The sequence below is a fragment of the Triturus cristatus genome, chromosome 5_2 (genome assembly GCF_964204655.1).
Source record: "Triturus cristatus chromosome 5_2, aTriCri1.1, whole genome shotgun sequence".
NCBI lineage: Eukaryota > Metazoa > Chordata > Amphibia > Caudata > Salamandridae > Triturus > Triturus cristatus.
Genome location: NC_140588.1, coordinates 803,032,923 through 803,048,368, shown reverse-complemented (window position 1 = coordinate 803,048,368; position 15,446 = coordinate 803,032,923). Strand labels below are relative to the sequence as shown.

General features: G+C 44.1%; 1 protein-coding gene across 2 annotated transcripts in view; it reads right to left on the bottom strand.

Annotated features, from left to right (window-relative positions):
- The window catches only part of MCF2 (MCF.2 cell line derived transforming sequence), an 830,978-nt gene that overhangs the window by 590,591 nt on the left and 224,941 nt on the right, over positions 1-15,446 (bottom strand). For both annotated transcript variants that reach the window (XM_085607961.1, XM_085607960.1), the window contains exon 2: positions 8,473-8,541. In XM_085607961.1, coding sequence (XP_085464087.1) covers positions 8,473-8,541 — 69 coding nt within the window. The remainder of the gene's footprint in view (positions 1-8,472; positions 8,542-15,446) is intronic.

Genomic DNA, 15,446 nt, shown 5'->3' with positions numbered 1-15,446 from the left:
TTTGCTGCACGGAAATGAGGGAACATTCAGAGAGCTGATTGGGCTGAGAGCACAGGGTGGTGATTTGGGAAAGGGACTCACTTTCCATAAATAAGTTAAAATCCATGTATATATTCAAAATTTTATCCCGAAAATAAAGTCCTACTCTGTCATAGAAGGGGAGGTTTGAGACGATGTACGAGGCTCGAAAAGGCCCATTCCCCTCTTGCATTAACCGGGCATTTATTCAACACTAGAATGAAAAATAGAGTGGCGTCACACTACATTTGTTAGTTGACAAAGTTGGGGAGACAGGCACATTGTGCGTTAGCGAGTGGATAGTTTGGTGCTCACAGTGCAATTGTGTGTGGGGTGGTGGTAGTTAGGTTAATTAACATTGTTTGGAATGCATGTAGACAAGATGCAAAGCTGGCTATGTGGTGTGGGCCAGGGGAGTGGTTGGGTGTGGTGAGGGCACCTAAGGCAGGTGGGGCAAAAAAAGTTGACAGATTCAAATTAATGTAATTGTCTTTAAATTGTTTGACTTGGAATGTTAATGGCCTGTGTAATATAATTGAGAGAGGAAACGTTCAATGGCTATTATCTTAGCGAGAAGGCAGATCTTCTAGGAAACCAAAGCCATTTTATTGGTCGTGGGGGACATATACTTCTTTGCCATTCTGTCCAAATCACTGGCTCAAGAGGGGTGGGGTGGCAATTTTAGTTAAGAACTCCAAAGCCTTTAATTTAGAAAAAAACAAGATTGACTCAGAGGGTCTAATCTGGTGTACTTAAATAAAGTTTTCTCCTGAATAATGCTTCATTCACCTTAGAATACAATTCGCTGTGCTCCACACCTTGGGTACATGCCTGTTGGACCTGCCGCAGGCTTTGTTGTTAATGGAAGGCGAAACAATATGGTAATGGAGAACTTGATTTATAGATCAGCACTGACACTGGCAAGTAGCATCAAGTGCACAAAATTGGGTGGGTTTGATTATGTTTTGGGATTACAAGATAATGGTTTGAGACAGTCTTCTCCTTCTGTCCTGCCTATTCCAGAACAGACTATTCTTTAGCACTGGTTCTCAAGCACCATAGTTTCATGATGATGTTTAGCAAGAGGTATACCTGATCACTTCCCTCTGACAATGGAGTAGTCTTCACCCATTAGAAACCGCGCAGGAGAATGGCAAATTAAATGTCTGGGACACATTGGATAAGTGGCTACTGTCTACGGAGACCTACTTTCAGGAAAAAGAATGGTCAGTGCCTCTACAGTCTGTATTTTTACATTTCTACACTTAACCCAAGCGGCAGAGTCACCAAATGCTTGTTGCCTCACATATCACATAACAGAGGCAGACACAACCACAGCTATGCCAAGTTTTGTATACAACACATTTTTATTTGTATTCCACAGTAACATAATTTTAGTTGTTGTGTGACGGAGAGTACCTGCCCTTATTATACCAAAGTTCCATCATGGTGGGGTCCTGAGCAAGCTCATAATGAGGACGGATAAGGCATCCTTAAAGTGGCTACACTGCCTAATGAGGAATGTTTTTTAAAAGACTTGTCCTCTGGGCTCTTTTGTGGACAGGTAGACTTGATCTAGTCCATATATCCAGGTTCAAGTGGTTACAAGGTTGTGTTCCCAGTACTTTGGTCATTATGCCCCAAGCCTATTCCAGTGAAGTCTGGTCTTGATGATCATCTTAGCCTTGCCTTGCCTGACGGAAGGTTATGGCCAGGAGTATAATGAGATCTTAGCATCAGAACATAGAGAAGACAAAGGCCCCAAATGTTTAGGGAAGAATACATGGTATTTTAAATTTAATTCAAGCCACTTGGATGCAGTATAGCTCTGTTATGGCTGATGTGAATACTTAAACCTCACATAGAGTGAGACACTTGGATTTGCATCACAGACAGCTCATTTACATGGGTATTTGGGACACAGCTCTTCCAGCCCAGGCAAAGGGAAACAGGAAATTCCTCGACTGGTCTGCTGCGCCCCTGCTGCAGAGACTGGTGGTAAAGTGCAGCAGAACGGTGTGTGCGTACACATAAATACATACATATGCTTGAGATGCGAGTGAGGATGCCTTCAATTACACTCCTATCTTTCATGCCCAGCGTATGTCTTTGAAGCAGTAACAAAGATTGGCAGTCCCTGCAAAAACCAGCAGTTTATCCTGGCATCAGGTTGAGAAAGCATCTCTCCTAGACCTCTGGAGGCATCTGAGCCCATCCCCAGTACCCTGCTTCTTTATCTCAGGAAGAGCTTACAGCGGGTCTGCTGAAGAGATACAAATTAGAGATACAAGGTAACCATTATTTTTTCTGTGTGTCACTGACCTTACCAATGCCGGTTTCATCCTGCCTCCAGTTGTCCCTGGGTTGTGTAATGCTTCCTGCGGCCCCTTGAAGACTCTATGTAGTTGCTAGGACTCCTTAGAGCTCAGGGGGCAGAGATCTGATGGCTGTAGCACACCAGATCTGGAGCTTGCTGAGGAGCGCTTTTTCACTTGTACTTTGGGACGAGGTTGGAGCTCCCATTCTGCATTGCCTCGAGTTCGCCATGGGGAAGGACAGACCCCAGAGGCAACTGCAGGGTTACACCATTGTGCAGTACAACCAGGCAGGGTTCTCTGGTTACACCGAAGTGCTCTCTGGGGAGCCAGTGGGAACCTTTGAATGCTGCCCTCTTGGAGGCCCTTCAGGGGTCAAGGCTTGCCCTAGAAAGACAAATTGTAGGAGTGTCCACTGAAGTGAATCTGCTCCATGAGGATTTGATAAAAGTTGCAGATAAGGTGGACAATGTGGAAAAAACATTGCATCCGTTCAGACGACTCAAGCAGTAGATGCCACGTCTGACCACGGTCACTGGCACCCTCGAGGAAAGAGTTGACAACAGTGAGGAACACTTGAGGAGGAATAATTTACGCCTTCTGGATTTCCTGGAGCCGGTGGAGGGTCAGTTCACGGAGCATGTCCTGGAACAGTGGGTAAGGAACAAACTGTGGCCTACGGGGCTGTCCACTACCTTTGTTATTGAACGAACCGCTCCTGCCTATTTCTAACAGGAAAACAGTAGTCCAAGCACCGATAGTCTCCTGGCTGTACAATGTAAATGTACTGTACCTAGGGTTGCTGGAGTATCTATTGGCAAGGCTGCAGGTGGCTCGCAGCAGCCAGAGCAACACCCAGAGCACGGATGTCTACACAGTTGAGATCCCAACATTGGCTACCAGTTCGCAAGAGGATCCATTTTAAGGCTATGGTCGTGGCTTTTAAGGCTCTCCATGGCATAGGTGCCAGGTACATCAGGAAGAGAATTCAGTTCTATTACTCTCCCCATGCATTAAGGTCCTCAACACTTCAGTTGGCACGCACCCCCAAATACCACCGAGCACGGATAGGGGGCCGCTCCCTCCAGGTGTAAGCGGCTCAACTGTGGAACACTCTGCCACTTGATTTAAGACAGGCGCAGGACTTCCTTGCGTTAAGGAAGTCATTGAAGACCTGGTTATTCCAGCAATAATTTTTAACCTGGTTGACATGGCACACAGCTAATTGTAGTCATCACTGCTCAGCGCTGGGACACTCGATTGAGTAGCTGTGCGCTTTACAAATATCCATTTAACATAACATAATATAACGAGTGCACAGTGCCCTTGTTCTGGTTCTCACCTGGGTGCTCCTCCGAGGGCACTCATTGCTTGCCTGTTGAATTACAGGGACAGGGATGTGATCCTGTAAGCTGTCTGGGTGGCTCAGAGTTCCACAGTTTGAGAACAGAAACATTGCAATTTACCCTGACTACACGGAGAAAGTGCAGGAGCATCGAAAAATCATCCTGGAAGTTAAAAAGTGATCCTTGCTATGGATCTTAAGTATATACTTGTTTCTCCAGCTCAGCTTTGAGTCATTGTGGCAGGAATGTCTCACTTCTTTGAACACCCGGAGGATGTCTGGTTGTGGCTGGACTTTTCAGATGCACCCCGGGGGCGCCCCCTGAATGAAGTTGAACCATTCTATGCCAGTTGAAGGTGGCATGGGCACTATTAGCCCTGTGCTGGGAGTACGCCCCTGTCTACGGAGGGTGGCTCAGGCCGCATGGTGATCTGAGACAATGGCACCATGGACAGCGATGTACTGGAGCAGCAGTGGGAGTTGGAGACACAAGGGGGTGCATCCTCTCAGGGCGGCGAGGACTCTGAAACTCCCTCACATGCTGGAGACATTGTACCCAACACTGGGACCTGATGAGTGTGCTACCCCTATGGGGGTCTTTTTGACTGTGATGCATGCTTGGAAGGGTCACATTGATGTGTATGTGGCTGGGGGGGCTGCAAGTGTGGTGGTTGGCATTCTGTGAAATGACGGTCGCAGGGGATCTGGAGCATGTGGGGTGAGTAATTGAGGGAGTTGATCTGGTTTTTTAATGGTAGGTGCTTTATGACTACTTGGGTGTGCTTCCTTCCCCCAGGAGATTGGCAAGGGGAGTGTATTGTGAATGTGTGGTTTTGTTGATGTATTTATGTGCCTGTGCTAATTTGGTTACATTCATTTATTTCAACGTCATTTATTCATTGCTTTGAGTGTTGGGGGGACTACCTTTATAAGTTGTGGGGAGGTTGTTTGTGTGAGGTGGGGAAGTGATGGTGCAAGTCCTGGCACTTTGATTTCTTTGGACATGTGCATATTTTTTGTTTGATGCTACTTGTCCAGGATGGGTATCATGTGTTGTTTGTTGTATGGTTGTAGGGGTTTTGTGCCATCTTGACATGGAGGGGGGTACATGGTCTAGGCATTTGGTGTTCAGACAGGATGACTATCCCAAGCAAGTGTAAGCTCCTCTCTTGGTCCGTGCAGGGATTGGGATCTTCTAAAAAGCGCAATAGAGTGTTATCGCTGCTTCAGAGACATAGTGTTGACAAAGTATGCTTGCTGGAGACCCACCTTACAGACACTGAAGCTGTAAAACAAGCAAGAACATTGAGGGGGAAGGCTTAGGAAACCAATTACTTGTCTTTTTCACGGGGGTGCTGGTCTGGTTAACCCCGGAGTGCTGTTTGTGTTGATCTACATGGAGGCGGATGTGGAGGGCCTGTATCTGCTGCTGCGTGGTAGGTTGGATGAGGTTGAAGTGGCCCTTTTTAATTCTATGGGGCCAATATGGATGATGAGTCCTTTTATTTAACACCATGGGATGCGGTATCCCCCAGCTGTAGATTCCAGACTGATGTGGGTTGGGGGCTTGAAATTGCATCATGGATGGTACACTCGATCGACACCTTCCACCCTGACTAAGCCAAAGAAGACATCCACACTAAGGGAGGTTATGATGCAATTGGGGCTTTGTGATGTTTGGACGGAGTCACATCCGATGAAACAGGAGTTTACCTGCTACTCTCAGACACACAGTACTTTTAGTAGGCACAATCATATCCTACTGCCAACTCACTTGGCCCCCAGAGTACTGGCGGTGACTCATCTGTCCCGTCATCTCTCTGATCATGCCCCAGTGAGTGGGGGTTGAACCCAGGTCTCAGTTCACTTGGAGGTTCCCCGAGTGGTGTAACAGGATCCTGTGGGCAGGGATGTACTAGTGGGTTCCCTTACTGACTATTTTGTGTTTAAATGGGCTTCTACTCAGAGCTAGGCGTGGAATGGGAGGCAATGAAGGCTGTCTTGCGGAGACAGTGCGTCGGCCTCTCCTGCAGAATACGGCTGGCATTTCATGGGGAACTTCTCCAGAAGGAGGGAATCTTGGCCGAGATTCAGCAGCTCCCCCCCCCGGATGACGTGAATGGACGTCGGGATGAGATGGGGATCCAGCGTCAGGTAGCTTTCATGAGAAATAAACTTGAGGGCTATACTTTGAAGTCTTATCGTCAGTTACTGTAAAAGGAGGGGGACAAATCTGGGTGCCTCTTGGCTTAGGTACCGTCTCAGGAGGAACCCCGGGCCTCTTTTCTACATCTTAAGGCTCCTCTGGGGTTGGATGGTTGAATTTAGACCCGAAGAGACCATTTGGAATGGGTCTATTATAGCCCTCGATGTCTGAACATAGAGCGTATTACTGATTATTTGGCAACTTTGTCAATTCCAAGATTGGGGGATGTGGCGGCCCAAGAACTTAATGTGGATCTCACCCTGGAGGAGGTCAGAATGGCCCTTGCTTGCCTGTCTGGGAGGGGAGGCACCAGGGAGCAATGGTTTCCCCGCCGAGTTTTAGCAGGCCTTTACTCCGGTCCTCACATAGCGGCTACCTGAGGTATACTAGGAGTCCCGCAACACCGGCATGCTGCCCCCGTCCATGCTCGAGGGCTGTATCTCTATGGTTTTGAAGCCCGGTGCAGCTGCCTCAGATCCATCAGCCTATCATCCGCTCACAATCATAAACACAGACATGAAGGTTCTTTGTAAGGTTCTGCCCTTAGGCTGACCCGGTGATTTCTCAATTGGTCCATGGGGATCAGTGCGGTTTTATCCCAGGGCGTAACACTACCATGAACCTGAGATGGCTGATGCATGTTATGTGTGAAGTGGAAGGAGAGTTGACAGTCGTGTCTGTTGATATTGCCGAGGCATTCGATAAACTGGATTGGCATTCTCCTATGAGAGTTTTGGAGGAAATGGGGTTTGGTGTGCAATTTCGGGCATGGGTACATCTGTTGCATATCACACCAACAGCCAAGCGGAAGATTGGTCGCTTGTGCTCTGACTCGTGGGTGGTGGGTAGGGGGAAGCACCAGGGCTGTCGCCTATCACCTCTCCTTTTTGCCATAGCACTAGAGCCTCTGGCAATCCAAATGCACTTGACAAATACTGAAAAAATACATACCTCATGGGCATCTCTTAGGCATTCCCCAGTAGCCCCTACAATGTGGTCAACTGAGATGTTTGACATGTTGCTGATACTGAATTCATGGTGCTAGATGATCTTTTTTCCCTAAGTGGTGATTTAGAACTTTACAGGCAGTGGTGGATATGGATGGACAGACTGGACTGTGCTGTCTGGGATATCCACCAGCACAAGTTATCTTGGCAAAGAGATGAGAAAAGATTCTAATGGCTCCTGTAGTGAAGAAACGTTTGAAATAATGTTTTAAGCAGGAGTGCAGGAAACTGGTTAGCAATATATATGGCCTGCTAAAGGGTAATGTCCACACTAAACCTTTTACTACAAAGGGCTACTGGGCTAGGGACCTGGGTTCCAATAAACAAAGGGACATGTGCGACAATACCTGGTGCATTATAACTAGATGTTGTTGCGATGTCAGATCACCCCATAGCTGCTGCAAATGATGAACCCGAGCTGTGACAACAGAAATCCGAGTTGACTGGCCTAGCTATCTACCCTATTACATTTGTCAAGGACTTGCCCAAGTACACAGGGATTTGGGGAAAAGCTTTTTAACAAAGTGAACGGCATTTTGAGAGTTAAACTTGTTAAATTTGTCCAGGATCCGCTCTTATTTATATTGATCCAGCTACAGCACTCTTCACAGTTGCAAACTATTTTTTTAATCTTACAAAAGTGCTCATTTAGTGGCACATAGTAATGCAATACACGAGGTTCCCGTCTCCACCTTGATTTAGAGGTTGGTTGAGTAGAGCGCACAGTGAGCAATAACACTAAAGAATCTTATAATTAAAGAATTGGTGCAACCACAACAGTGCCCGAAAGGAATCTGGGGAGAGTTTTGGTTCTAAATTTGCAATAGGTTGATAGACCCGGGTGCACTGTTATAACTCCTCGCTGTTTAAGGTACATGTTGATAGTTCATGTTTGTAACTTGTATTTGCAACACCTTGAAGTCAGATCTTTTGGAAGGTGCATGCTGCCTCTTGAAACATGGTGAAAAGATATTTATTGCCCAATGTGTAAATCTATCCAGTGATTGTTTTAATGGCTTTTGGTATCACTCACATAGCTGCATAAAGGTTTATAAATAATAAAAAGAAACCCGAGGAATTATCACTCTTGTACAAAGGGCTGCAAGAGTAAATGTAAGCAATATTTCCAATCAATTCATGGTAAAAGGGAAAACAAAGTTGAATAAATATACAATGTAGCCATAATACATTTAGAAACCACCCACTGCACTTAATCAGAAATGCCACTGTTTTCAGAAATTACAGCTGTGTTTTTATTGGGTAGTGCAGAAACCAACTTTATTGCTCCTAGACCATATATTATCAATATGTTGCAACATGTTGTGTTGATCAAAGAGGTCATTTGAATAAGAATGATGCCTTATATCCGTATTTTAAATTACAAGTGCATTCTTTGAGAAGAAACCTTAGATGCTGGATGCTCACCCAGACATGTTTTATTAACCACAATTCCAGTGACACTAAAAAAACGTTATCTGATGCACTGTATAATATCACAGTATCACTTTGCCCAGGAGTGCGCAGGTTCACACAGAGTATTTCATTACATAACAACACGTTGAGGAAATTTAGAAGACTCACCAGAGAGAAAGGCCAACTCTTTCATCAAGTGTTCACTGATATCCTTTGCACAGACGGGAAAAGTAACTTCTAGAATGAAGAGAAAATACGAGAGAACACGTTAATGCGAACATCGGGATACGATCAAGTCACCAGTAGCACGGATGGTTTAGGATTAAATATACATAAAAACGATCAATTCGTAATTAAAGAAAATGACTACGTCTCGCAAATCGGTGGTTCTAACTTTCACAGGATATTAACCGATAGAAGATTACCTGATGATAGGAAAAATCTTTAAAAATGCCAAATTTGAACATGTCAGCAAGGCCAGGATTACATGAACTGGCCCTTGTGGCGCTGATCTGAACCGACGAGTTATTTAAACCTATATTGCATTTCGTTGGGAGTTCCATTTTTTTCCTCTTTCTGCTGCCTAGTGCCCACCCAAGTAGAACAAGCACAGGAGTAATACCCGTAGACCCAACTGAGATGTGGGTGAATGCTATATAAATGAAACAATATCTCAGCGGGATATATTGGAGTTATTTTACAAGTATGTACAAGACATTACCAAAACGCAACCAAAAAAGAGGAGGCTCAAAGTAGTTCTTTTCAAAGCGCCAATCGGCGTCATATATTTAGAAGATCATGAAAAAAAAAAAAAAAAAAAAATCAGGCAACCATAGTGTAGAAGGTGTACAAAAGTGCTCGTGTTTGTGAAACAACGGCGCAAGTGACAACGTGAAAAGCCACAGCAAAACGGCGCAAAAAAATAACAATATATACAGTTACAGGGTTCATATAGCAATTTACTCAGTGGTATAATTGGTATTTTTCGTTATTTCAATGAACCATGTTGGCAAGCGCCAAAGAAATTTGGGCTGGTGGATGATGGTCGACGGCGTTTCGATCCTGTTAATTTAGGATCATCTTCAGGACCTGGGTCGCCTAGTTGAGGAGTGCTCTGGCATGAGTAAAGGTGGTGGGTGTGTTCGACTGCAATTGAATTCCTCAGTCACGGACAGGGTGCGTGAAATCAACCCTAGAGGTCAAGGAGAAAGTGCAGGGCCGGCAAAACTTGGCACGGGTGCCCGGGCTTCAAGGAAGTCAACGGTAGCTAATGGTTGGCCGGGACTTCGCAGGGCGAGCAGAAACTGATCGCCCACAGTGAGCACACGTCCGTGGCTCATCTCGTCTCCCGAGGATTAATTCCTTTATCCGGATTGACTCCTGACTTGCTGCTTGGCTCACTGACGCCACCGCAACGTTTACTTTCACTCCCGCTCCAGCTTCCATCGGGCGGTACACCCCTTGGACCCTTGAATTTCTGCTCGCCCTGCGAAGTCCCGGTCCCACACCCACCACCTTTACTCATGCCAGAGCACTCCTCAACTAGGCGACCCAGGTCCTGAAGATGATCCTAAATTAACAGGATCGAAACACCGTCGACCATCATCCACCAGCCCAAATTTCTTTGGCGCTTGCCAACATGGTTCATTGAAATAACGAAAAATACCAATTATACCACTGAGTAAATTGCTATATGAACCCTGTAACTGTATATATTGTTATTTTTTTGCGCCGTTTTGCTGTGGCTTTTCACGTTGTCACTTGCGCCGTTGTTTCACAAACACGAGCACTTTTGTACACCTTCTACACTATGGTTGCCTGATTTTTTTTTTTTTTTTTTTCATGATCTTCTAAATATATGACGCCGATTGGCGCTTTGAAAAGAACTACTTTGAGCCTCCTCTTTTTTGGTTGCGTTTTGGTAATGTCTTGTACATACTTGTAAAATAACTCCAATATATCCCGCTGAGATATTGTTGCATTTATATAGTGCCCACCCAAGGCACCCTCAACATGGGCAGTTGTTGGGGGTGGGGGAGAACCCAAGGCCCCCTGGTCTCTGCCGGCTCCCGAGCCAGCACCCATCCTGGCTGTCGGCAGGAGCAGGCCTCTTTCCTTTGCTCCCGACTTGGTGGGAGAAGCTTTTTTCTGTGCTCCAAGTTGTATTCTTTGCCTGGGCGAGTGTGAGCAGGAAATTAAATGTGTATTTCCTGTCCGCATTCTCCTGGGCAGGGAACAGCAGTGACTTGGATGGAGTCCCGTTGGTCAGTCTACAGCTTGGGGAGGGGGGCTGTTGCACCCTCCCAGTATTTAAAAAAAAATGGCCCGGTTGATGTCGTCCCCAAGGTTTCTCTGATGCTAGGGGAGGGGGGGCCAAATGCCCTACTCCCAAATACACCAATTGCTCCTGGGGTCCCCAAGGCCTTACAAGGCTCTAAAAGGGGAGATAACACCCTCTCCCCGCAATAAATATACTTTTACGACCCTTCAGACCCTGGCCTGGGAAGGTGGGAAGCCCATCTTTTTTAGTTTTTTGTAATTGCAGTAGGATTCTGCAGATCCTCCCTGGATTTGCGGTACTGTTACAATTAAATATATATGTTTTAGGACCCATAAGGCCTAGCTGGCCAGGGTAGGGATACGTTTTTTAAAATTATTTTTCTAGGACAGGGGACTGAATCACCGAGTACTAAAATGGATGTCACCACATCTTTGTTTATTTGGGTGCAGCCAATCAGATCTTATCTTTAGAACTGTCAGCTCCCCCGGATCCTCTGCAGCGCGATATATACATGCATTTGAACCTTAATTTCTCAAAATCTACTGAACAGATTTACACCAAATCACAAAATACGGTTCAGCCATTTTAGCTGTAGCTATGTCTAATTTTTCAAGGGAAAAATGGAGAAAACATGTTTTGTGAATTCCACTCTTTCCTTAAGCCCCCACTTGACGGACAACCCTAAAACTTTCCAGGAAGGAACTGTTTTGCGAAGATTTGTCAAATGACACCAAAGTTATTAGCAAACAAATACATCTATTTCTTATGGCAATGTGGTCCTAACTGCAATTACCCAGTAGAGACTACTCTAGGGTTATATATATGTAATATATGTATATATTTATTTTATATATTTATTTAAATATATCATACAACCTCCCCTTTCGGAAAAAATGTGTACTTGTGTATATATTGATTTCTATATATATAGAATATGTATTTTATTTGTTGAAATATATAGATATAGGTTTTGTTTTTTGATTTTGTATTTTGTTTTTTTAATTCGGGGTACGCTCCAAAATCCCTTTTTTGGAAATCCCTTACCTCCCTCTACCACTACTACTACCTGCCCCTGAACCCTATACATCCTTTCCTCACTTTACCTCTCTCGGCCCCACAACCCTAAAAACCACTTACATCCCTTTACCTCTACCCACCCCTGAACCCTAAAACTGTACTTCCCTTTACCTCTACCCACCCTAAACTGTAAAAAACCCTCACCTCCCCTTACATCTTGCCTCCCTTGAGCTTACCATCCTGAACCCTTACTCATCCCTTAACCCTTAAATCCTTTCTCTTGAAGGATATAATAATTATGGCACTTTTGGCTAGGTGTGTGCTGTACAAACAACACATATATATATACACATACAAATGTGTCAGACAATAGAAGCATCTAAATATTCTGAAATAGCATGTCTGAATGTTCAAGCAGGCATTAAAACACAAAATGTTTCTACCAATGTAGTTTTTTTACTTGTATTTTGCTGCTTAGAAGTAATATCTTTTTTGTTTTGTAAGTTTTTATTAAGTTTTCTTTGGGGTAAATACAGAAATAAATAGAGTAGCATATACATATTCCAGAAAGAGATGCTAACATAATATATAACATAGTCTGATAATGAGCTTTAAAGACATGCATCCAAACATTCATGGAAACATCTTCATTGTGTGTACAAACCAGCCCACAAATATAAATGGCTAAAAAATGTAACTATTTGCTCATGTGACTGGGTTAATTTTGGAATTATGCTTGTTGGCCTACAGTTTATGACTAGAGAGAAAAATAGATGGCTAAATATAAAGATAACATATCATATAAGTATATGACACAATGGGGGTCTGAGAGTGCTAGAATACTAAGACGGAAACAGAGTGAAGCAAAGAGTCAAGAAGGGAATGTAGAGAGAGCAATCGAGTTTTACTATACACAGTTTGGAAAGTATGTCTGGAGTAATGTAAATAAAGATCAGGGATATGTTTGGCTTCAAGATTTTGTTAATTAATATCTGGATTTCTTCCCATAGTGGTTTTACAAATCCTCTTCGGAAGAACATATATTGCATATTTCCCGTATTCTTTTTACATTTCCAGCATTTGTCCAAGCCCTAGTTTAGATAGTTTGCTGGGTGTCCAGTAGGACTTATGAATTAGCCAGAATTTACATTGTGCAGGTGATGGTGAGATCTTACTCAGTGTTGAATAATTCCATATCTTCATATATGTTTCTGAAGAGACTGGCCGATAGTTTAGTTTAGGGCTTATATTATTCCATTTGCCTTGTAAACTGAGGTTTAGATGAGATATTTTAGTAGATATGAATTTGCTGACCTTTGCTGTGATATGGTCAAGTAGGGAAAGAGTTATCCATCTTTAAAGGACATAACATTACTGGATTTACAATCATTCATCTGCACAGAATGTGATGTATTCGGCCCCCCAGCAAAACAGTCTTTATATAAAATATGCCAAGCAAGAGGACTTCTTTTCCCATCATCCATCTGCACAGGAAATTACATCAAAATATTCGCACTATCCACCTGCACAGGAGGAGACATAACTTCCTGCCTTCTCCTTACTCTTAAGGTCATCCCATTGCCCGGGCGTCCTCAACAATGGGCAGACACAGAATTGAGCCGGAACCTCTATTGCACGGATACTTGCACGGTAAAAGATAAGCACCCTACACTGTCAGTTTCCACAACCACACCTAAAGATAGACAACCCACATACTCACATAGCAATCACACAACACACATATCCAACCATACACACATACCACTCATTAACTACCATCCTCATATTACTGAAATCAGATTCTCAATTTGGCTCATTTAAGTTCTCTCTGCAGTACTCCACACATCAGACATCACAGATCTCATCACCTATTTCAAGAGTGATGCCCTCTTCATCACAGAAACATGGTTTACTCCCAGAACGTCACACATCCTAGAAGTCCTTTTCCCACCATTCTGCAGCATCCATCATGTACACCGCGCATGTAAGAAGGAATGAGGCCTCACTGTCATCCTTAAGTCCTCCTGGTCTTGCACCCTAGACAAGCAAGTAACATTCAAATGCATGAAGCGGCTTACATGCTATTTCCTACTCTCTGCAATTCAGACCACCACCTTCTATCTCATCTACAGGCCTCCAGGGCAGATGAAGGACTTGAATGATGACTTCTCAGATCTCCTCACCACCTCATCCATCGACATGCCCACACCAGCCTCTTGGGTGACTTTAACCTCCCAGATTGTAAAGAAAAATAACAAGCAACACCCACTTCAACCTCAATGATACACTCAACATGCTACAGCATGTCACACTACCAACACACTCCAAAGGCCACATACTCAACCTTGTTTTTACAACATTACCAACAATCCAATGCAAACCATCCATAACCATGGACTTGACCAACCACTTTGCTACCCCCATGTCTCTGCTCTGCATCCTACTCACAAGTCAAGGTCAACCCAAAAAGGAAGACCAAACCTTCAGATCCTTCAAAGACTTCTCCAAAGACAACCTAATGCTTGAACTCAAATCTCACCCTACCAAGTCCACATCTGACACCAAATCCCATCCAAACAACACTTTTGCAGAAAACTATGAGGATATCCACCTCCCAAATGAAAACACCAAATTGTAAAGCAAAATCTTCAGCACCCTGGTACTCTAAAGACCTTCCTGACAATAAACAATCCATCTGCTGAGAGAAAAGAAAATGGAAGAAAAATGAAACTCCTGATGAACTCAATACTGAAGGCGATGAGTGCAACATGCAGACAGCTCATCACATTAGCCAAAGCAAGGTATTATACCAATACTACCAATGAAGCCACCAATAGAAGCAGAAGACTTTTCAAGACAATCAAACACTGCATCAACCCCCTGCCAGAAGAATCTATTAATCACGCCACAGAAAAGTGCAACTCAATCAACCTTTTCTTCAGTGAAAAAATACAGAAGATCTAACAGTACATTGACAATACCAAACTTGCTTTGCATCTTACACACACCCTTCGCGTTTACTCCTTCAATTCAAAGCCCTATTTCTTCCCGATCCCGTTGACATACTCAACTTCCTGAAAGCTACTTCTTACAAAAATTATATTTTACTTTCATCCAAGTTCCTTCTGGGGATGCTCTCTTACCCATACTTACCATTGTCAATGCCTCCCTCAAAAAAGACATCTTCCCAGAAGCTCTCAAGACAGACCAAATCCTCCCACTCCTAAAGAAATCTACAGTAGGCCAAGATGACTCTGCCAACTACCAGCCCATCACTAACCAACCAATCATCAGCAAGATCTTTGAAAAAGGAGTGTAGGTACAACTCCATGATCACATAAATGCTAACCATCTCCTGCACGACTACGAGTAAGGCTGTGGATAACGCTACAGTACGAAACTGCTACCTGTCGCATCTTAGATGATGGCCTCTTGACTACAGATAACCCTTGCTTCCTAATATTGCTGGAACTCTCAGCTGCCTTTGACACAGCTGACCATCCCACCCTCATATGCACCCTGGAATCTTGAATCGGATTCAATCGCAAAATCCTTCACTGGTTCTTCTACCTTTCCAAGCTAGACCAGTTTGTTCACATAGGCACCTTCAGGTCACAAAAGATCCCTAGTGCCATGCAGAGTCCCGCAGGGATCCAAACTTTCCTGTCATCTTCAACCTTTAAATGGAGCCACTTAATGCTCTACTCACAGATAACAGCATCATGATTCATCAATATACATCTCTACATGAAAGTCACCTCTGCTTAAGACATCCAAAACCTCAAACATCGCCTGCAGATCATTTAGATTATAGGCAGCCTACCTAAAACTCAACCCAACCAAG